At 39.1% G+C, this 24,031-nt stretch overlaps 1 protein-coding gene across 1 annotated transcript; it reads left to right on the top strand.

Moving 5' to 3' along the window:
• Positions 1 to 1,888: 1,888 nt before the first annotated feature.
• On the top strand, positions 1,889 to 22,155 carry CA4 (carbonic anhydrase 4). The gene is made up of 8 exons (XM_075032974.1): positions 1,889 to 2,057; positions 13,300 to 13,353; positions 14,162 to 14,332; positions 16,884 to 17,041; positions 17,781 to 17,873; positions 18,145 to 18,208; positions 18,697 to 18,860; positions 19,920 to 22,155. The coding sequence occupies exons 1-8, from the start codon at positions 2,000 to 2,002 to the stop codon at positions 20,106 to 20,108; spliced, it is 951 nt and encodes a 316-aa protein (XP_074889075.1). The 5' UTR covers positions 1,889 to 1,999; the 3' UTR covers positions 20,109 to 22,155.
• Positions 22,156 to 24,031: the final 1,876 nt, after the last annotated feature.

Genomic DNA, 24,031 nt, shown 5'->3' with positions numbered 1-24,031 from the left:
TCATGTCTGCCCGGTTATTTAGATTACAGACTTTATAAGGAAACGGAATGTCTTTCTCTGAGTCTGCCTTCATTTTCTAGCACAAATAAAGACTTAGTTAACATGACTACAGTGCAATTTATTGCCACTTTAATAATGACAGGCTTTACAAAAGGAAAAAAAGAAAAGGAAACAAAAGAAAAGGAAAAAAAGAAAAGGAAAAAAACCCCCAACAAAACCAAGAATCCTGAATTTCAAGATCAAATATTCTAACCTCCATGTTTTTCAGTCCTAAGCAGAGGGTTTCTAGCAGACTCTTAGCTTTCAGAGAACTAGAGCAGAAAAAATCATCACAGAGCTTTGATTCAGCTCCCCCACTGAAGACCATCCCCAGAAAAGAAAAACACCCGAGAGTAAAATGTCTTGTAGATGCCCTTGAAGGCTGACACCACTTGACACCACCACGTTCACGCCCCCATTTCTCTCTACGTGCTCAGCATGCACCTTGCTTAGATAGCTCCACCGAGACTGCCAGATGAGGAAGTTAAAAAATGCAACAAATTCCCTTATTGTTCTTGTCACTGCAGTAACTATTTGTCTTAGCACCATGTGCTAGGCAAATCATCGTCTGTTCGTACTTTAATCTACCTAATCCAGAATGGAAAAACACTACCCAGCAAATCTTCATTGTTGGAATGTTATTTATAGCTATCCTTTTTATGAATAAAAGACCTGCTCATAAGCCAGCTGAGAGATTTCCCATTGTTATTAAAGGTCCTGATCCTGTGTGACCCTACTACTAACAGCAGAATGGCCATACTCTTCACTTGGGAGCCCACAGCTCTTGGTAAAGGCAAGAGGCACTTTCTTGGCTCCTTTTTTTAATTCAGCCCTTGCTGGATGACGAGGCTTGCTCAGTGCAGCCAGAATAATGCCACTTCACTCTGTCCAGCCCTTCACAGAGGAGCACTAGGTCAAGCATCCTGCTCTTCTTGCACCCAACCCAGCATGTGGGTTGCACCCCATGGACAGAGAGGCATTTGGGGAAGGGGAAGAAGAAGTTGCACTCTCTCTTTTGTTTTCCTCAGCTATATCAAAATCCAACCCCAAATGAAAAAATGAAAATGTGTCTATAATAGAGACTATTGAGCAAAAAGTAGTAGTGTTACTTTTCTGTACACACCTTTATTTGTTGAACATAAAGCCTGAATTGCCACTGACCAGACACATGGAATTAAAACATTCAGATAGGAAAGCAAAGGGGACAGGATAAAAAATTTTCAAAAAAAAATCTGTATATATTATACTATAGTACCAGTGGCAGGAAAGTTAAGAAAAAGTATTATTTAAAAACAAACAAAAAAAAGGACACACACACCTCCAACCAAAAAAAAAAAAAAAAAAGGTATGTTCTCAGTTAATTCACTAAGTGCAAAAGCATATATAAGTAAGGTGTTGGTATGCCACCTAATAAACATTTCCTGTTACTGCACACAGAAGTCTCATTTTCCAGTCTCACAAATCTACCCCAATCCTGAGCAGCTGTTTGGAGGGTTGCTGGGTAGGGATGGAGGGGGTGTGAGGGAGTTGGGTTTTTGTTTGTTTCATTGGGGTTTTTTGAAACAAAATACTAACCATAACACATGCATTAATTGAATGTCACAGGGGCTGTCATTAAAAAAAAAAGCTCCCAGTAAATAAAAAAGTAGCATTTTAGTAATAGGTTACTAAATGTGCATAGGTTGCAAAGTATCAGTTATTCACTACAGGCTATTTGCTTAGTGCTAGAAAGCCTTACTCCGTTTGCCATTCATTTTGGAGAAATGAATAAATTTAGGCAAATCAGGAGTAGGGTAAATCTGGAGAAATTACAAAGGGGAGGAGTTCACCTTCCTGGCTATGGCTTTCAGGTCTGTCCAGGACTACTTACTCCAGTATAAAACTGAGAGCAGAAATATGATCACATCCTAAGAAGTCTAATCAATTCTGGTTTCAACACTGAGCCTATTTAAAATAGATAATGGAATTGCTGTTCCTTGTTCTGTTCTCTCTGCACATTCTCAAGACAGAGGCAGTAGGTAAGTCCTTGCCTGCTCTTTCTAACCCCATGTACCAAGGTTACTCTTATTTATGATTTGTTTCTGAGTATCAGTACATACAGTAGAGACCTTCTAATTCTTCTATATGACAAATGAAAGATGTTTTATTTATTTCTCTGACTTTTATTATTTGTGGTAAAATATTAAGTATAGACTTTTCTCAGGAATGAATGAGTGGGTTTGTGGGGTTTTTTTCACCTTTAGAGATTCTAGTTGCCTTCCTCCTCCAAGAAAAATCAATGACGTTTGACTTGATGTCTATAGTTAACTATATATGTAAATTTAAAAAATCAAACCACAATTTCTTTATCTGTAAACTTCTTAAAACTTCAGATAGCTTGTTTTAGTTTTCCACTCATATTGCTTTGCAGTTTATGATATAAGATGAAATTCTTATGGTTGCCTACTGAGAGAGAAAGAACAATACATCTTTTGCTGCATTAGCCCAGCAGATCCATCTATTTTTGCACTGTGTGCACTATGTACATAAGTACACTATGCACTTACGATGACTAGATTAAATAGCAGTCTATAATTAGTATTGAAAAATGCAGAAGGTATTTTTATGCTTCTATTAGATCAGCAATGCTATAACATTGAATAAATCACCTTTCCTATGTAAATATCAGCACACAGCCTCAAAATTAAAGATAAACACTGCAGTTCTTAATAGTAATGAAGGGTCTATTGTTTGCACTAAAATAGACTAGACTGCATTAAGGAAAAAAAAGAGATACAATATTATCAGAGGTATCAGAGGGAAGCACTGCACCAAGAGCCTATTAAAGGGACACGGTTTTAAAGCAGATCAAGATTCAGTCACCAGACTTAAAGTAACAGAGGTCCGAGATGCTCAGAAAGTACCTTAAGGAGCACAGCCTGAGCCCTGGGGAAATGGGGGGGGATTCCCCACATTTTAGTTTTCTGTTCTTAGTTAATTCTCCATATCCATGACTCAGTAGCTTGCCTTTTCCAGATTCTTACCTGATAGTTCAAGTACCTACCCTCTTCCCTAGTCTGTATTTTGTAGGTATTCTCTCTCCAGAGGCTTCCCACATGTGGTACAGGTAAACAGAAACACAAAGAACCTTTGCTCTTCCAAAGTCTACAACTAGTGTTTGCTTGATATTGATTACTCACTGATTAACACTTTACTAAATTTACTGCTCTATTAAGGGATTTATTACAGGATCTTGAAAGACCATTTAGAAAACCCTTATGGGCTTTATTAGATTAGCATTAATAATTAGTGCTTTAGCAGATGGAAGTAAGATAGGGAATGCATGTAGTACTTTTTGTTGCTTTTTTTCCCCACCATGATTATTGCCAGTAGAGGCAAACTACACAGTCATTAACGCACAAGAAATCTGCTCTCTCCCTCACCTTCTTTTCCAAACCTTTTCCCTGGGGTAGCAGCTTCACAGGGTACATCATGCTAAGTTAAAGGCTAAACATTTCAAGAAACCTCAACTTTTGAGAATCAGCCTGAATTATTTGTGTTATACTTGGAAGGTATCTTTTTTAAAAAAATAAGCATTTCGTTTCTACCTTACCACTTTTCAGAAGCAGCTTGACTGATATCCACTTATCAGCTCATTTAACATACCTCCACCAGGGTTGTTTTTCTAATCTGGGCAGCCTCATAATTCACCACACTTAAATAGTCAATATGACTGATTGCTAATCTTTCAAATTGCTTTCAGCCTTGATCTGTCTTAATATCATAGCACCTATGTTTTAAAATTATTACTAATAGTCTTTAGAGGGCTTTATAAAGGAGCAAGCTTCATTATCTATAATGAAGAATGTATAGTTCCCATTCTACAAAAGGGAAACTGAGGCACATTGGTGCAGTCACCTGCCCAGAGATCAACCAGCACCAGGAAGAGAAACCATCTCGCTTGAATCTCTGTCCAGCAGCTCATCCACTGACTTACATGGATCTCAGTTACCATATTGAATTGATAGCTGCGTGATGCACCTCAAATGGCTTGCTTGATTCCTTTGAGAGATCAGAGATTGACCCTCTGGTAATACTATTAGACAGGCAGAAGAAAGGCAAAATGTCTGCAATGTTCCAACAGGAATATTCCAAACCTTTTGAGAGAGAGGTTTTATTAACGGTAAATTCAGTCTAGTGCCATTCGGAGAACAACAGTTGCAGAGGACAGTAATGTACATTCATCTAGAAGCTTTGTGGTGGGGTTACAGCAAGCACCAAGTGTTACTGAAAAAATAATTTTCTTTAAGAGGAATGGAATGAACCCCAGCATATTTTAACCTTTTTCTTTATCACAGACCAGGACTCAGCCATGAGAAGACATTCTCCCACAGTCCATGCTCTAGTGCTCCAAAAGATTGATGCATGACAGAACATGATTCCTCTAATTTTCTGTATTTCTACTTGCATACTTTTAACTTTCACAAACATAAAATTTATGTAACTGTGCTGACATTGACATTGTCAGCATTAATTCTCAGTCTGATGTTTCTTCAGGGCCATTCAAATATGAAGTATACCCAATATCTCTATAAGCAGCATAAAACCAAGATGCTGTAACTTCTTCCATTTCCAGTTCTAATGGTATAGATTGCACACATATTTATAGTTGTGTTTCAAATCCATTTTAGGGTTGGGAAAATTGGGATGCTGGTGCACTTAGATACACTCTGGGATGAAAAGTTGCATTTTCAGTTGTTTAAGAAAGAAGAATAATAACTGCAATGTAAGACCTAGAACACACAGAAAAGGCAGTAAGCCATAGCTGCTTTAGGCAGTAATCCATAGGTGCTTTAGGACATATGGATTGCCTGAATTTCCCTCTGTCCACCCACCTAATCCAACACATGATTAAATATAACTGACAAGCTATCACTGACATTATCTCAAAGTAGTTACCTTGACTATCTCAGTGCAGACAGACTTTTGATCTCAAGTTATGATCTTTATGCAGGACGCATCGCTTAGGGCTTCCTTTTCTTTCTTCCTTGTCATCATTCAAGCTGCCAAAATAGATTTAAAGGCTTATCTGAGTCTACCTATCGTCATCCATACATATCAGTGTATGCCATCATTGTCAGATCCACTGTGTGCAAGAAGAAACAAAAGCTCTCGTTTGTCAGGTTGCTGAGTGTGCACCGAGAGCAGGAGATACCCACTGATACTGCTCTGTGCTCTCCCCTCTCCATACAGCTACTCAAACTGCACAAGCAGGCTTCTGGCAGCACAGAATTTTCTAGCTTTATCAACTGTGCTGAACAAGTAGCAGCACTTAGTGCTTAATAGCTTTGAAACGCTGAAATTCTTTCACTAATAAACTTTCCCATTAACTGTGGATCCTGCAATTAAATTTTAGCAAATTAAGTCTATAAGAGGGACTGTTATGGTGAACAGAGGTTGAGCCACTGTTATATTCACTGGCATATTTGGCTTACAATTGGAGGTGTTTTATGGCTGAGAGAAGAAAGGGTGCAGACTGCTTGACCAGGGTATCTAAGGATGCAAATCCTGTAACCTCAGCATGCACTTATTTCCTTCCACAGTCTATGATAAAGGCACAAAGTGGTATGGCATTATAACAATTTCATTCTCACTCTCTCTTTGACACTAAAATTCAGCAAAAGAGAGAAAAGTGCTTGTGGCAGAGCAGCAGGTGAGACAGTGGAGTCAGAGAGCAGCTCTTCAGTTAGCTCAGCTGAATGAAACAGCCTGTTTCATCTGGGGGGGCAGAGAACCAAGCCCAGCGGGCAAAGAAACAACATTGTGTGTCACTGGAAGACTCCTGAAAGGCAGCTACAAGACAGTATTAGAGTCCTATAGGCAATAAACTTTGAAGTGTTTTTAACTTCTTACATTTCTGCAGCCTGCCAGGTGTGGCATTCAGATATATCTGCATTGCACATATGGATAAATTTGTTTCAGACCAGGAATGCCTTGATTCTCTTCACATCAGTCTATGTGTGAAGTTATTCAAGAATATGTACTGTGCAGACACATCTTGCTGTAATCTACATTCATCTGCAGATCCTGACTTCCTCTCAAAGAATTACCCATGTAAGCGTTATAAGATCACCTCTACTGTCTCCATCACATACGAATCCAAGAACTGCCCCTCATCCCTGTACATGACTTCTGAACTGCTGAAGAGTGATTGCATATAGCATGTAGTGATGAATGACTGATATCACAGATGAGAGGAATCCTGCTTTGCTGTGCCTAAGGCAGCATACATCTATGCGATGTCTCGATAGGCATCAAGGTTCCTGAGCAGACAGATTTTTTATTAGGCTGATGCATCCAAGGGCATCACAGCTCCAAGTTCAAAAATCATTGTTCACTTGTTTGCAGTCTGTTTCTGATGACATGCAGTGAGTGGGCAATTTTCCATGTACACGGTGGACCCAATCACATTATTAATGCTCCATTTAAGGATCAGCCTGACTAGCGTGAGTACACTACATTGTCATCAGTTTGTATTAACTCACTGTTTAGCTGACCTCAAGCAGAACTGCAATGTGCTGCATCACCTCGTCCTTCTCCAGCATCCCAGCCAGGTGCTTTCCTGCTGTTCCTCACTTCAGCTCAGGGAAGGAAAGGATCATGGTAGAAGCCATACAAAGGAGCCATACGCAGGTGACAAGTGACATTACTTCAGCTTAAGAATTACTCTCCTTTCTCCTATAGCAAAAGGTATCAGCTTGAGAGTTGGAATATCCCTTATATGCTGCAAGCTGTGCACTGCGATATGTAAGAAAACCGGAGTCACGGTTTCTCCTAGTTCTTACATTTAGATTTTGAAGACTGGAAGCAGAAAAGCATTTTCAGAGACAGGCACTGCTGTGAAACACCTTTCTCTTAACTGTCCAAATAACCAGCACAAACCTTTAGGTCCTCAAGACATGCTGCAAGGTCCAGTTCTTCAGCTAGGTGTCTGTCTTCATGCAAAGAGGCTTTTTTCCCTGTTTGTGGCATTGCAGGAGATGTTTTGTTATATTGCAGAATATATCTAATGGCCTGGTATTAGATTTTTAGTCACGTTTCTAACTGTAGAATCAGTCATCATAAACGCAGCACAAAAGACTACAAAAGGACAGTAAAGCCAGAATGTAATTTGTTTGAACTAAATTTTTTAAATACTAAAAAAAGGATTCCTGAATTTTATTTGACACTGCCTCTGTTGTAAACAAAGCAAAGCAAAATACCCCACAGAAGCAAATCACCTTAGCCCTGGATACTCATTTTTTGTTAAAGGCCAGCTTCCTTCTCTGATACAGCAAATTTATGAGGACACATATATATGACAGAGGCTACAACAGTATCACAGGTCACAGCTAAAAACATTTTCCTCTCTCTGACACAAAGGAAGTAGTTTGCAAGTGTTTATAGGGCATATCTAGCATCCTCCAATCTCTTTGGATTTTTCCTTTATACGTGTTGCAGACAAAGACCTCATTGAGCATGTGATTTATGTACACATGTGCAAATTATAAACACTGTGCTCAAATCAGATGTGGTTACGTGTAATGCTTCACTAGTACAATAAAGCTTATTTTCAAGGTTAACTCCCCATAATATCTTGGAATGTACCTACCTATAGATGTATATCGTTATGAAAAATAAAATTTCCAGGTAAAAGTGAATGGAAAAGAGATGGATGATCACAAACATTTGGTTTTACATGGTTAGAGATACACAAATCTAGACGTAAACATTTGGAACTGATTTTGCCTGTCAAAGTAGTTGATCAGGACTTCCTGAGGATGTGTAATACTTAAGAATGTATAAATAGACTTATGTATATATGCTCAGCTTTTGTTCAACAATCTCATTAATTAGAAAGACAGACTTAGATTCCACTTGATTTTAAGTTTCTTTGTCTTTTGTACTTAAGATAACAAGTTTCACAAAACAAGCTAAAAATAGCACAAGCCCAACACAAACCAAAGCTAAAAATACACCGCATGCAAAACCAGCTTTTGCCATTTTCATGGAAAAGGCCAGCCTTCACTCTGCTGCAAAGCCGGTGGTTACAACAGATTTTAGGGATGGATTTGAAACCAGTGGACAATAGTGCAGTAATGAGAACTATGCCGTTCAGGGCAGCCCGGGCTTTCTGAAAAACAGCAGTGCAGAGGGAGCACTATCAGCTGTGTGTCTCAGAAAACAACGAATTGTCAGCGAGGACATGGCTGAAAGAGGGTGACAAGAGACCTGATGGGACAAACAAAGGAGTCAGTCAGTGAAAGGGAGAGAAGGGATTTTAACTAAAAAGCAACAGGGGATATTCTTACTGTCTCAGTACTTCAGGCTATTTGTGGCATACACTTCAAGAGACTAAATATAGTTAAAAAAATAGCTAACCATCAACATACAAAATTAATAGATTTCCAGCTACTTTATTCAGAAGGACACAACCTGTTTTAGTAACCCTTTGGGCGGATGGACAAGTTAAAAGGCCAATTTTCATCTAGCCTGAATACCACCTGTCTCACGGCACTGAGTCAGAGATGTGGGCTTCCACGCAGCAACTCAACAGGTCCAAGTAGGGCAGTAAGCATGGAACAAGTAGGACAAAGTAGATTTAGGAACTTTTATGGAATTCAGGCAATCTGACTATGGGCCAAAGAGCTTAAGGGTCTTTTCCTAGATCACACAATAGCCCCTTGGCAAACTGCTAACACCCTGGCTTCCAGCCAGGAGCACTGTCCTCCATCCAGCTGCGTAAGTGAACAGAAGAGGGAGTTCTCAACTGAAGGAATTTTTTGCCTCAAGTTTCCAAGCTAGGCTTGATAGCTAAAACAATTGAAAACATTTACAATAAAATGAAAACAATACGTAACTGTATTGTTTTCCAGCTATTCTGGTGCCAAAAAAACAGCTTTGGTCAGGAAACCAGTTGTAAATTTGACAAGGAAGAAACAGAGATAAGTAGGACTGCTTACTTGCCAAGAGAGACTCCCTAAATTTAACTGTCTTGACCTTTGTGAAGGAAGAGGAGGCCTTCAGCCTAGTTCAGCCCTACTCTAAATTAAAACCCAGTAAAGTCAGGGTGACACCTCTGATATGGTGCATTGCCACTTAAATCAAGAATCCATAATACAATGTAAGAGCCAGATAGAGTCGATAACATAAGAATTGTGAGTCCAGGTGTATATGTATACTGAATGTATATGTGTACTGAATTGTAGTACTTCCAATGGTGACAGCAATGCAAATGTCTGTATTTAATGCCAATTAGGCAAGGAGCTTTTGGAAATCCTGGCTAGCATCTAATACTTTCCTGAGCAAAGTGTGGATGCTCATGGCTTAACTCACGTGCACCAGCAAGGTATGGGAGTAAGCTATGAAACCCTCCAGGGCAGCTCATATCACAGCAATGGTTTCAGTACCTCAACTGCAAAAAACAAACAAAACCCCCAAGTGACCAAAAACCCCACTTTCTGCTGCATTTTTCTGGGCAATAAAATAAACAGCAGGAAAGAGAATGGGGGAGATGAGGTCTGATTGGAAGAGCAGCCAGGTGAGAGGACTGCAGGATGGGATCTCATGTGTACTGAGTCCCTGTAAGAAAGGGGCTTCGGAGAAAGAGACGAAAGACTGAAGTGGAAATGGTGAAAAGGTGAAGGGCACGTTGTCAAGAGATGGGACGAAGGATGGATGAAGCAAGAACAGGAATTACAGATTATAAAGGAACTATTTGAATGCTGTAAACACCAGGGAGGGAAAAGAATTGTTTAGGGTGGTTCAGTGACATTTCTAGGAGTGATGGGATGCAGATAAGCAAGTGGAAAACGTAAGCTATTAAACAGGAAGCATTTCCTGAAGGCTAATAGACTGTGGAAAAGTCTCCTAAGGGAAGTGGCAGGAGCCACTCAGACAATTAAAACTAGAGTAGACAACATACCTTAGGGCATAATCATGCCTAAGACCACAGACAACTGACTGGATGTGACAAGTATCTTTCCTTCTTGCTTCAGAAATAAAGCCATAAAGCCCAGGGGGAAAAAAAGACCATTGTAAATCCAAGTTCCCTATACGCAGGGAGGCATCACACCTGACTCAAATAAAATCCAAATGCAAATTTTCCTTGTAAGTGACACAGTGTATGGCAGTTTGGTTCATCCTGAGCGGTATCTATACAAAAGGTCCAGTTCCCTAATGTTACATTACTGCCAACCAAAAAAAAAAATCTAATTCACAGTAAACATTAATTCATTGTTTGCTCAGGCTTTCTGCAATGTGTAATTAGCTCATTGTTTAAGATTTAACAGCTCTAAGGACCTTTTTCTTGCGAACTGCTGAATTAATATCCTGTTCTACTTCACTGATACCATCCAACTTTCTAAACCACAACTATGATAAGTACTTGATAGAAAAACACTAATTCTTTGTTAGTTTGTAGACATTAGGAATTTTGCAGGAATCTTGCAAAAATTAAACGCTAATTATTTGGTGTATGTTGCATTCAACAGAAGAAGGGAAGAATACTCATGAGTGCTGGATGTAAGGCAGCAGTAGACACCTGAAGGCTGGATATTTTTATTTTTTTTTAATTTTTTAAACTTTTTCTCCCCATCATCTTGATGTGCAGGCTGAAAGATTTTTAGCGTGCTCTTGTGTCAATCTATTATGATGTGACTGAAACCCACAAGCTTATTTGAGAGAACCTGCCAAACACCTATCAGCTGGTAAAAAGTCGGTGGTTGCTTTGTTTGAGAAGAGTTGGACTCAGACTCAGCAATGAAAGGCTCCATAACCCACTTCCATTTCACTCCTCTGGTACAGAGACATTGTATCAGGACCACTGACAATATGATTTGGTGATATTTACATTCCTTCAGTATCTCCTGTGGTCATCTTTGATTTTCGTGGTTCTATGGTCATGGTCTAAAAGCTCCACAACCTTGAACCCAATGGACAATGAACTTGCTGCACTTAGTCCTAATTGTGAATCATACTGACTGTAAAATTTGATTTGCATTACAGTAATGCTTTGATGTATAAGTCATGATCACACTCCCATTGTGCAAGGCATTATACAAACCCAGAACAGTAGACCTTGTTCCAAGAATTTACAGTAAACAGACCAGAATACCTCAACTGACCTTGATTTCTCACCTGACAACTTTCCTCTCTGGTTAAACTCACATCCCAAAGAGTTTGAGACCAAATCTTTGCAGGTAACTATCCCCTCATGCTGCATAGATGCTACTACCTTTAAACATTTGTGTCCAGGTTATTCCTGCAGTGGGATACTTTTCCTCCTGAAGGTTTGTGCACATGTAACTTGCAAAGAAGGAAAGACTACTTGCAATCACAGGGTACTGGTACAGCAATTGTTAAAGCATATACTGAACACCGGGCTAGAGCATTTGCCAAAAATATGAACGCAGTCATACATCCGTACAAATACTAACACATATGAAACATAACCAAGCATTGTGAAGATCAGCTTACCGGGTATTTGCTAGGCATTTATTGATTAAAATACCGATTAAGGCACCTGGTGACATTCTGTGCTTGAAACTTATGGTTCTGCTGTTTCCCAGCGGAGATGAGAAATCGCTCAGCGCTGCTGGAGGTCTGGCCACTGTCTTGTGTACACAGGCCTGAAAAAATGCCACAATCAATTTTAGAAATGGCAGGTCTTAAAGCTAAGTTTTGTGTATGTTTAGAAATGTGTCAGAAAATAAAACCTTGTTGAAACCGATTTTTTGATAATTACAAAATGTTAATGGAACAACAATGTAGAAACCACTACAGTTCTTACAATACAAATCTAGCAATATTATTTGCTTTTGTCCTCAATATTACTTAACATTTGTTGAACTAGAAAGTGAGTCAACATTATTTATAGTTTTCAGCATAAATTTAATTTTTGTGAGAGATGAACTAAAACAGTATCATTTTTCAAGAATATATTAATTGCCACAAGCTCATCCAGGTCTCCTTCTGTTGTTATAGCTAGCCACATTTTGCATCGAGGTTCTATTTATAACTTCTTCTAAATACTTAATAGATCGATGGTATTGCTATGCTACTGATATGAAGATAAAGGTGTTGAAAGCAGTTACAAGCCTTCCAGCAGATGATTTATAAAAGATCACAAATTATGGTAATTAGCAATCTAATGACAGGACTCTTCCATAATAATCCCTAAAAATTGATTAGCCATTTATTAAAATACCTATAATTTACTAATCATAGGCAAACAGAAACGATAGTATTAATCATGATTATAAGAGGTTTTGAATTGTTATTGATTAAAGTTAAATAGCCAAAGAGAACTATTGCTGTTAAAGTCCATTTAAACTTTATAACTGTCATAAGCAGCCACTGAAGCATGCTGTGATAAACAAGCTAGTCCTTACTTTCTTGGCTAGATCAACATATACTTAAGCTAAATCAGCTCTCTTCCTCTGAATTCTGTATTTCTTCTGACGTTGAAAAAGTAAGATTAAGACCTTCTATTGAAAAATTTTTCAACTATCTGTGTGGGATCACAGCTGAGTTAGACTGAGGATTCTTTCTTTCTTTCAGGAAATGAGATCCTTCGTTTCTTAAAATTCCCTATTGCACCAAGTAATCTTTAAAATAGTTCCTGGAACGGAGTGAGATAAGTCATCTTGCATAAGTGAATTTACAAGTATATGAAAGGATGACAAGTACAGAACTGATAAAAGGAAATTTATTTTAACACTACATATATTCAGATGTGGAACTTTTGCCTCAAGAAGTTGCTGAAGCCAAAGTTTCAAAACCAAATTATTTAGAACTGCAACCCATCTAGAGTTCTACTATTTTATGCTAGCATGGTTTCTGGAAGGAATATTTACAGGTGTAAACTGATTCATTCAAGACCAGGAGGAGATCTAGAGAGAGACAGAGCTGCCTACTGCAGGATTTTTATGCTCTTTCTTGAATTATTTGATATTAGAACCCAGCTAGACTTGCTGGATGGTGTGCTCCACACTTTACAGCTGAAGCACTCACCTCTTACCAGCCACTGCTGTTTATATATTTAATAAATGAATCATCTTACTCTATTAAAATTGGGCAGACATAAATAAGAAGTTGTCAAAACGGTGTGGCCAGTCATCACTCTCTGAGGATCTCAGGTTGCAACCCCATTTCCCATCTGCTTTCTCAAGGGACAACTTGTACAGCTTTTTATTCATCTGATTTTCAATATCTGATTTTTTTTTTATTTTTTTTTTTTAGTTGGAGGCCATTGGTGCTATCAGTCACAGAAGTATGAACAGCCACACTGTGAAGGTACTGCTAAACAATTTATTTTTCCAATCACATCAGTGTTTGGATTCTTTTGCAAAGGGCCTCTTTGTAGAAATAATGTAAAAATTCACACAAGTGAGCATTTAATGCTGCATGATCACATTATATGCAAACATAAGTGCTGAACAGGATACCTAAAAAAGGGTATTTTGAAGATACTAGTGTTTGTTCTAACTCTTCACTTTGTTTCAACCAAGGATAATGCTACAAATATAAAAATAACTCTGAATGTGCTCCAGAGGTAATCATCCCGGCAAGCTGGGTATAGACAGCTATTTAAATTCTTAAGGACAGTTATGAAAAATCCTAATGTTCTACCTACAGCTGCACCTTTTGTTTTACCAGCAGGATCCACCTAGGCTGCCTGCTCCCTTGCTTACCCCCGCGTCCTGCCCAGCTCTTCCTGGAACTGACTGTGCTGAGAGCAGCATTTCACTCCCAGCACCATCACTATCACCACTTTTTTTTGGTTTTTGTTATAGTTTCCAAGTTTCTATAGTTTCTAGAGCTCAGCCAACCTCAATGGTAGTTCACTTTCTATTTTACAGCCATTTACATGTGCATATTTTCCTATTAAGCTTAAGAGAACATTCCTGACACATATTAATATTTTTAAAACTACCAAAAATGATATAAGAAAGTTCCTGTATTAAATTCCAACATCCAAAGGCTTTTTCTTCAAAGATGTCTCAAATTTCCCAAACAAGAATATATTGACTGTTGGGAGGTTTGGCTTTATCAAGGATTTGCAGTCTACAGAAAAAAAAATATTTTCTTCATCCCTAAATAGATCCTCGACAATGGCATTTAACAGCCGCCACCTGCAAAGGAAACAAACAGTCACCTATCAATATTGTCACCAGAAATGTTGTTTATGACAACAGCCTTAAGCCACTGAATTTTGAAGGATATGATGTGAAGGGGTCTTCAAAGTGGAACATAGAAAATAATGGACATACAGGCAAGTACTGTCAAATTATTACTGTTATTATGGGATTTACTTGTCCCTTCACTTGGAACCATCCAGTCGCTTCTTCCATGTTCTGGGCAAGGTGTTAGATATCGCTACTGCTACTTAAAAGCAAGGGAGCGAAAATAAGATAGCACCCCTATCTTTCAGAAGTGAAACTTTCAGAACACCTTCTGAAGTAAGGCTTTCTGGGAACTTTGGGAGAATGATCTGTTTTTTTGGATTCTGGACACAGTCCTTGAGTGTCTCAGCAGAAATTGGTTCTATGCACATGCAGAAACAGAACTCGAGATGTCTAGGGAACCTCAAACAACAACCTCTAGGACTAGGAGGTGGGTGGGTATGGGGGTTTAGGACAACAGTTTTGGCAGAGGTATGTAATTTCTGCTGAATGCTCTTATACCCTTCATTTTTGGGCTTGCCCTTTCTAACCCTTGCTCCTGTACAAAGAAGAATTCTGCTGAAGAACAACATAATCTGGGAAAGTCATTGAACCAGCGGCTCGCAGTGTGTGTGTCTTAGTAGTTCTTTAAACAATAAGCTGAAATCTTCTCAGATTTCAACCTGTTTTCTCTGCAAACAGAAGTAATCTAATGTGAGCTTGTTGATTAGCTACTTACTGATTCAGTAAACAATGAATCAGTGAACAGCAAATCAGTAAACAGTGAATCAGTGAATATAATTTAGAACCGTTTCACTTCCTCCACTTTTCTTCACTAAAAGCAATACTAATGATGATGCTTCAACAATATTATGTTAATTACTTTAACTTTAAAAATAAATCTGTTGCCATTTTTTAAAAAAATATCTATAGGGGTTATTAAAATCTTAGATGGATTGTTTTAACTGCCAAATCCCTAAAGTGGAAAATTGCAAGTGGCAAATATTTTCCTAACTTAAAATGGAAAGGTAGAAAGGTAGACAGCTGGGTAGATTTTCACAGCCAGAGGTCCTAGTTTAAAACATTGGTATTTTGACAGACCATAAGAAAAAGACATGTTTTCAGTGCATGGGTTAATGACTTTCCCATTACAGAATGATATTCTAGAATCTCCATATTACAGTTGCTGTGCATAGAAATACCTTTTACAGACAAATTAATATTCATAAGGATTGGTCAGAACTCTCATCATTCCCAACTATGCAAAAGGATTAGGATTTTATCTGGGCTTTTAAAATTTCTTCCTTCTGAGGGCAACCAATCCCTGGGCTACAGTGAGTACAACACTGGAACTGTTATTGCTTAAATTACAGCTGCAATTAGAAGCTCTACGTGAGATTAGATTATCATCATGTTTGATGATGTGCAGATAGCAAAGGTCAGAGTCTCAAAGGTCCTAGAATCTAAATAAACAAAGCCAACAAAGATATGTTACTCATCCATTTACAGATAAAAAAAGCAAAGTAACTAAATGACTCACGCAAGCTTCCAGTTCATTTGAAATTCAGAACAGAAATGAAATCTCTGGGGCTTCAATCCAGGTCAAAACAATATTTCCTATGGAAAGAAAAGTACTGTGCTTAATGTAGACATCCTAATAAGTAAATTTTAAAAATACATCACAAAAGTCTCAAGCACAGGATGTGATGGTGATTTATAGCTAGAAAAGTGTCTCCTAAGAAAATTTTGTTTTGCTGTTAACAACAGATTAAGCATCGCATTAAATAGATATAATGACTTAGATGCTTAGGCTTAAGTTGCAACACTACTCTAAATTAAAACAGAATATCTTTAAACCCTGCCTAAAACAAATGTTACAGTGCAGGCAATAGGAGATAAAAATGATGCTTAAAAACCAAATAAGCTGGGATCAAAGTTATTTTTAAGAATACTTTGATAGAAGGTATTCTCCTAGACAAAAAATGAAGGAGTATAGGGTCTTCTGAAAGGTATAGGTAGCTTTCACTCCCGGGGTTATAATGTTAGTGAACAAATCTCTACAAATCCCCTCAGTGCAATCAAGGAAAGACAGGCTATTACCCTGTTTTCTTCAAAATGCAATTAACCGATGATACTCCAAAGGATACATAAATGGATGTCATAAAAGTCTATAAAACCCTTACCCCAGAACAATCCAAAGTAGTGCTCTGTCCTTTTCCTCCATTTTACAAAAGGAAACAAGTATCACCAAATTTATTTTATTTACTATTATTTATTCAGCTGAAATAATGGGTAGCTCAGCTCCCCAGCAAGTGAGGCTCTACTCAAGACATTCAAGTTCACAGAGCAAATCCCAGGTAGAAATGGGAAGAGAATCTCCAAGTGCTGTGCCATAGAGGGAGCCCCAAATGCTGTTGCATATTACTGGGAAGTGCTCTATGATATTTCTCCCTTTCATCTCAAATTAATCTCAGCTAGCATTTTGCAAGAGTTCAGCTTCTGCAGAGTTGAACTTCTGGAACATTCAGGTATGAAAAACCAAGCCAGAACTTTAGGATAAATTTGAACCTCAAGAACATGCATCTTGCTACTCTCACATACTGTTAATGTATAATCTCTTGTGTATTTTTTTTTTTAAAACAACTTATTTGTTTTCCCCAGTTAAAGTAACATTAAGCACATCCCCTAAAATTGGAGGCGGAGGTCTGGGAAGAAAATACAAGGCAATAGAATTTCATTTGCACTGGGGAGTCCGAGGTGTGCAGCAATACCTTCCCGGGTCAGAGCACAGCATAGATGGAGAAAAACAGGCCATGGAGGTAGGTGAGACTGTTGTGGATTATGACTTTTACTCAAGAACTCTGGCTTTTTAAGATACTGTTGCACAAAAACTACTGACTAGTTCTCCTATGAAACCCCAACAGTGGAAATAAAGGACCGAGGACACGTTGCTCACTACCCAGAACACGCAGGAAAACACACTAGTTTTGCATAGCAAAGGCATAGGACAGGCAACAAATCTGGAGTTATATAACCTTTGGGGAGGAGAAATATTTCACAGCCTATACAGTCTGATTACACTCTCACACTGCTTATTCAGATTATATATTCATTTCTGGGACTGCAACCATGAATCGAACTACACAACTGAAAAAACCCCCCTCTCTTCAAGGCAAGACAAGTCTCCAGTGCTGATACACATGGGTTGGTGGAAGGAAACCACCCCCCTTCCAAACCATGACGTAAAAAATCTACCTGTTCCACTGCACATGCTGAAAATTGAGGGCTGCAGCAGCGCACAGAGCGCTTCACCTTCTGGGGAGTTGTACGAGATGGTACTGTTGTTGATGATTGAAGTTTTTAATTGTAGTAGTCCATTTATTGCATCGTTCCTGCCTGAGGTCAAGGGCTTCAAGCTGTCTGTCCCCAGCCTGTAAGCAGCAAAGCAGCTCTGGCCCCACTGCAGCGTAGGTGCAGAGAAGCAGCCAGGCTGCACTTAACAACAACAAACTGTAGAGGAAAATGAACAAATAATTGGCTTTGACTATTGTATTACAGCTTCATGTTGTCCACATAAGAGAAGATGTTTTGGATATAACAGAAGCGAAGAAAAATGCAGATGGTGTGGCTGTGTTAGCATTCTTTATAAAGGTAGGTAGCTAAATTTTTTAACTGCTCATCTCAACTCTACCAGCAATTTGGCTGAGTGATCGATTGTGTTAATGTTACAGTAGTCCAAGACCTAAGCCTCTCTGTCTTCTGCAGGCATTCAGTGCCAGCACTTAGTTCCTTTACCCTTTTCTATATTCTGCTTGCTCTTATCTTTTAGCCTTGTGGGTCTTTTCTGTTTTATTTGCAATTAATTTAAAGCAACCAGTTGTTGAGAAAAGCATGATTTGGAATCAAAATATTTCTGTTTCAGATTGAAGAAGAAAATAAAAACTATGCAACTCTAATAAATGAATTAGAGAATATTAAATACAAAGGTAAGACACTTTTGTTGGTCAAAATGCAACATACATTTATTTCAGCACATATACTACCAGGTAGTTCACGGTCCAATCCTGTTCTAATTACGGTAGAGATCGTTACTTGAAAGTCAAAGCCAAAAGATAGAGGTTAGTTTGTCAAGTACTCAGAGCATTGCAGGTGGGAGAAAATCTAGCTCTCCATATTTGCAGTGAAGAACACCCCCCGAACCAGGATGAGTATTCCTGCTTCTACAGGAGAAAGCACAGTGAGAAGAAAAACATGCCTAAACCATGTGTTATCACAAGAGGTGTGCGTAACGTGTGCTGTGTGGGACCCTGCGGTTGGCAGTCAGGGATTTCACAAGCGGCGAAGCAGCACGTGGGAAGCATGCGTGGGGATGAGGCTTTACACGGCCATGAGCAGCAGCCACATTTGAAGACAAATGTGAACAATACCCACAGCGGCGCTTGTTACAAGCGATATTTCCACATGGTCTGTCTAGGGCAAACAGCACAGATGGAGCCTTTGCCACTGAGTTCTCTTCTCCCGCCTGAGGAAGATCTTGGAAGGTACTATCGGTACAAGGGTTCCCTCACCACCCCTGACTGCCATGAGGGTGTCATCTGGACAGTATTTGAGAAGCCAATTGAACTCAGTATTTCTCAGGTAAGTCGCAGAGGGATAGCCTGGAAGGTCTGCTTATGGTTATTTTGCCCCTTCATCTGTCTGCTCGCTCACACAACACACACTTGTTAGCTGCTCCACCGCTTTGTTCTATGACACACAACACTTGCTTGGCATTAGCCTAATCCTTGTCCTTAGTGCCAGTTTTTTGACCCTATTAAATCATCTCTCAAAAAAAGGCAGGAAAGCAGAAGGAAGGGGAAATGGCGATGTGAAAAGAAAGTGAAAAAACCCCACAGGTAAACACCTAACTCAGTGCTTCAGCAGCAGCACTTCCACGGCTGTCATCTGCTCATCCCCAAAATGTTACTGTTTTTCTTCTATTCTCGTAAGTATTAGGATACCAGAACAGAATACTTCAAAATCCAAATTTTGAGCCTATCGGCATCAGCTTTAAGCAACCCATTTGTGTCCTACAGAGAGGAATAGGAGACAGAATCATGACTCCCTCTAAAATGCAGATTGTTCAGCTGACAGAGTACACGATTAAAAAATTCAGGTGTCCTGCGATGGACTCTCAGCAATACTACTAGCCAGCACAACCTGGCTGAGAGCCAGCATCTGTATTTTAGTTCCTTACCTGCAGTGTACTCCCAAGCACTTCAGTCAGTGCTCAGCCACACACCAGTCAGCATAGCACAGTACACAAGGGCGAGCATCTGCTTGCTCTGGGCCAGTGTCGCGCTTGCAAGCAATTAGAAATTCGAAAGCAAAGTCCTCTTACTTTGTGTCACTGTGACGTGATGGACAAGGACAGGACTGTGTGCGTCAAGAGCACTGGTGTAATCAGGTCCTTGAGGTGGACAAAGCATCTGGCTCACACAAAAAGGAAGTCCCCATGATTTCCAAGGCCAAAACAGGTCATTTGTCAGTGCCCTCTGGCACTAGCCTCCATCACATTGTTTCCTGCAAGGTTTAATGCATCCATACAGTTCAAAACAATGCCACAGAGTAAGGCACTGCAGATTTAGAATATCACAATTTCCAGTGTTCCACAGAAAAAGGGTTTAACGATCTATTCATTTTCTTTGATGTCTGCAGATTTCTCAATTTTCCACAGTCCACTTTGATGGGAAGAACTCAAGTTACATGGTTGAAAATTTCCGGCCTGTTCAGTTTCTGAATGAACGAAAGGTGTACTGGTCCAGTGCCAGCATCTTCCTGCCTACCACTAAGGTTTTAATGTTGCTCCTGATGCTTACGTACATCCTGAGTTCTCTTTTCCAATGAACACTTCTCACCTCATTCAAGGTTCTGGGCTTTTTGGAGGGTTTGTTTTTTTTTGTTGCTGCTGTTGGTTCTTTGTATCAAGTAGTCTCTCTAACTACCAACTCATGAATCATATCTCAATACAGAATTTAACCTTGTCCTCCTCCAGATACTAACCAAGGACTTCTGTTGCTGCTCTTACATAAAATGAAACCCATTGCACTAAATCACAAGAATTCAATGGAACTGTAAGATAAAGCTATGAAGATTCAAATTTTAAAAAACCCAAACACTTAAAGAAAGAATTAGGATGGATTATTTGCAAGCCTGTAGTTTTAACACAATGCTGGAAGGACACTTTGCAAGCTATACAGAGGACCTTCAAGAGGACTCTCTTCTTAAGTGCCTATGAAGGGGTTTGTTTGGAGTATGTTTACATTCAACACTGCAAATCAGGAAGACAGTAACACGGGGAGTAATTCTTATCATCCCTACATTGTCCTACAGGAAGGTACAACACAGAGCAAAGAAAAAAATGCTCACACACAATTGAGCAACATTTGCAATTGATCTGGGTGATCCTATCTAGTGAAGGATATGTGACAAATTTCACCTGTACTAAGGCAATTCCCCCACCACCCCCACCACCCTTCTTCCTTCAGAATATCTAAAGTTAATTTTTAGATAAGGATACTGGATTCCTTTCATCTAATCTACTGATTCTGGATTTCAGGTTTCTCTCTTAAACCTATTTATTCAGCCTAGTACAGCATCCTTCTCTGGGGTGCCCATGGCCAATATGACATGCTAGAAAGAAAAAGGGAAGCTCAGCTGCACGTACCAGTTGCACATCTGTGGAAATTCCCTCTCTTTGGAGGGCTGCATTTGAAGCATGGGACTTTAATGATCCTTTACAGTTTTCATTTGCCTAATAAAATGGGACAGCTCAAGAAATGGCTCTTTCCAGTATCACATTTTAGAAGTTTTTAAATGTCAGTTTGAACACTTCAGTGTGTATTTTTTTTTTTTTAATAACATACCTGCAATATTCACATATGGTTAAGATTCATAGTTTTTCCAAGAAGATTGTGATTTGAACTGATTTCTTCAGATCTTACTCAATTACTTACAGAAAAGCACAATACATTGAGAAACGGGATTTCCTTGTATTATTCCAGTTTTCTCTCCAAAGAGACTCATAACAATTTTCTTTGGCTAATGCCATAGAACATGTTACAGCTTCTTCTAGAATTTTAGATTTTGGTCACACCAAACAGGATTTCATATTAGCAGACTTGTATTTTTTTCTTTAGCATAATATTTGCAAAGATGACTTTATGCTACAGCTATATGGCCATTTTCAGGAAAATCATGGCAGTGAGACTAACCACAGCTCACCAAAGGAGTAAAAGCGGAGGGGGGAGGATTATTTTCATATTTAACAATCAATAATATAAGCTTAAAAAAAACACATGAGAAAGTAAATTCACCTTTTCAGGTTTAGAGGAATCATTAAGACTTCAACTGTATATTTAGCTAACTGAAAAACTTCTGAGAAGCAAACATAAATGAAAGATTAAAGTTGAACAGAGACCTATGTTTCATTGCCTTGAGTTTTTATTTCTTTTGTCCTTGCTGAAGGGGAATCCACACAATACTCGTTCAGAAAAGGAATGTGACTTTTTTAACCTATTTTCTTCACTACATTTAGGGTTGAGTTTGCATTGGGGGGGGGGTCAACATGGATTTGCAGTACATTGGGATGTTTCTGATGTTGGCAGGCTTCTGGAGATTTAACTTCACATGGGTCACCTGGGTATTATCTGCACATAGCAAAATTGCTTTGTGTATGGCACCTTGCTCAGCAGAGCTGCTGCACACACCTAGCCTGTCAGGGAGAGGACGGGCAGATTTCTTACCATGAAAGAAAGGGTACCATGGATTTACCCAGGGTAACTCCACTTCTGTACAAACGCTTGGCTAGTTAGTTAACCAGGATAAATGGTTGCGTACTTACCCATCTGTTGAACATCTCTGTGTTAGCTATTTCCACTATATCCCTCAACAACCCAGAAGCAGAGAACGCATCAAGAAATTAAGAGGAAAGATGCTTTGTTTTCAGTCCGTGTTACAAAATGTAATAAATGGAATTACTCTGAAAGGCTCATGTTTCACTGCTCTTTCAAGATTTACAAGCAACATGGTAGACAGCACAATCACATACAAAAGTCCCGTAGGACTGGGAGCTCCTGTTTTAAAGACCAGCAATGTGAATACTCATCAGGATGCCTCCACTGAAAACAATGCCTTTTGCACTAAAAAAAACCCCTGCATCTGGTGGGAGTATGTGTAAGAGCCTGTCATCCTACTTTGTTCAGATTTTTTACTGAATTCATGAAGTGGTTCTTCATGGTGCCCAAAGGCACCTCTCTTAAGGATGATTGGAAGAAACTATGGAGGATCTGGGTCAACTGTCATTTATTGCTACTGATAAATGATCAGTCACGGAGGCAACTTCTCACTAGGTTGTGGTTCAGTTTACCATGTAGGTAGAGAGGACCATTTATGGCAATTAGTTACGATGTGGGAGGATCTCATTTACTATGAAACATATTAAAACATTACTAAGAGGAAGAAAAAAAAATCTGCTGAGAAGATGGTTAGTCCTCTGTAAGTATTCTTCTGCACAAACCTCAGCATGAATAAAATCTGAATAGGCAAGTATGACCATTTTTTACTGAGTGAATCTGAATTTTATGCCAATGAGCAAAAGGGAAATGCTACAGTCTGCATCTGTGTCAGTGATCTAGTTCGATTTGTTCTTTGTCGGAGGCACCTCTCTGCAACCAGGCAGACACATTCTGTTCTGGTGCAGGACGTGACAATTACAGGACTAGTATTAATGCAGTGAATAAATACAAATCTACAGCAAAAACTATTCAATTTAAAAAACAGTACAAGACAGGAAGGCTTGAAGTGGGACATTTGGTTTTCGTTTGTGAAGATAGTTATGGAAAAGTAATTTGCTGTTCCACAAGCAGCTTCAGGTGCTGATTTTCAAGAAATTTGTCTATGTTACATTTGGCATGAAACTTCTTATATTGCAAAGACACTAGGAAACAACAGTAGCTCTTGAAGAAAAAATAGCCAAGCTGTGGTAATACAGGAAAGGGTGGGGGAAGGAACAGAGGTATTTAGAAAGATCCAGAAAGAACAGTGTTTTCCCACGTACAGAAAAGTTAACATAGAACTTTGCTAATACATTTCACATATGTTGGAGCCAGAGTTGAAGACTGCTTACCTTCTGTGACTGAAAACTGGAGTACAATAGAAAATGAAACAACACAGGAAACTAAAATTCACTAGAGCTGTATGTTTCACATTCAAAACAAAAAAGACGAGCAGGGGCTTTGCCAGCCTGAATCAAGTCAGAGATAGACTAGCATTTGGATTGCAGGAAAACAGACATATTCGTGTTCGAGAGTGCAAAGACCAAAACATTTTGGGAGATTATCAAAGTTTGGATGTAGCTTTGCTTATGAGAAGTCTGTCCTTTGGAAGCAGCTTGCATTTTGGTTTAGCGTTTGCCTGTAACGGCTGTCACGGTAGAGTCCATTCCCCATAAGGTTGAACAGCAACTAGGAATTCACCAAACTTAAGTAGGTCCTCCCCATTTCTAAAAATATACCAAGCCGAGATTACATGGCATTGTATAATGCATCCAAAAAACCATCCTTTTCCAGTTTTGGATCAGACCTTGATTTGAGTGCAAGCCTTCAGAGGTCAGAGAAGTGAAGGAGCAGATCTGCCATATGCACACAGGCCCAGCTTCTCTCCCTCACAATCATCTGACAATTGGTGGAGGAGCAGGCAGGGACGACAGGAGGTGCAGGCACAAAAAAAAATTCCTAATACAATATGTTTTCAGCAAAACATTTTCTGAG

The sequence above is a fragment of the Buteo buteo genome, chromosome 7 (genome assembly GCF_964188355.1).
Source record: "Buteo buteo chromosome 7, bButBut1.hap1.1, whole genome shotgun sequence".
NCBI lineage: Eukaryota > Metazoa > Chordata > Aves > Accipitriformes > Accipitridae > Buteo > Buteo buteo.
This window is presented reverse-complemented; position numbering and strand designations above follow the sequence as displayed.

Bases quoted from the DNA above. Each gene is read 5' to 3' on its own strand.
- CA4 (XM_075032974.1), top strand. From the start codon at position 2,000: ATGGAATTGCTGTTCCTTGTTCTGTTCTCTCTGCACATTCTCAAGACA. The intron at 17,042-17,780 runs GTAGGTGAGACT...ATTGTATTACAG, and splicing joins GAGAAAAACAGGCCATGGAG to CTTCATGTTGTCCACATAAG. The intron at 17,874-18,144 runs GTAGGTAGCTAA...TTTCTGTTTCAG, and splicing joins TGTTAGCATTCTTTATAAAG to ATTGAAGAAGAAAATAAAAA.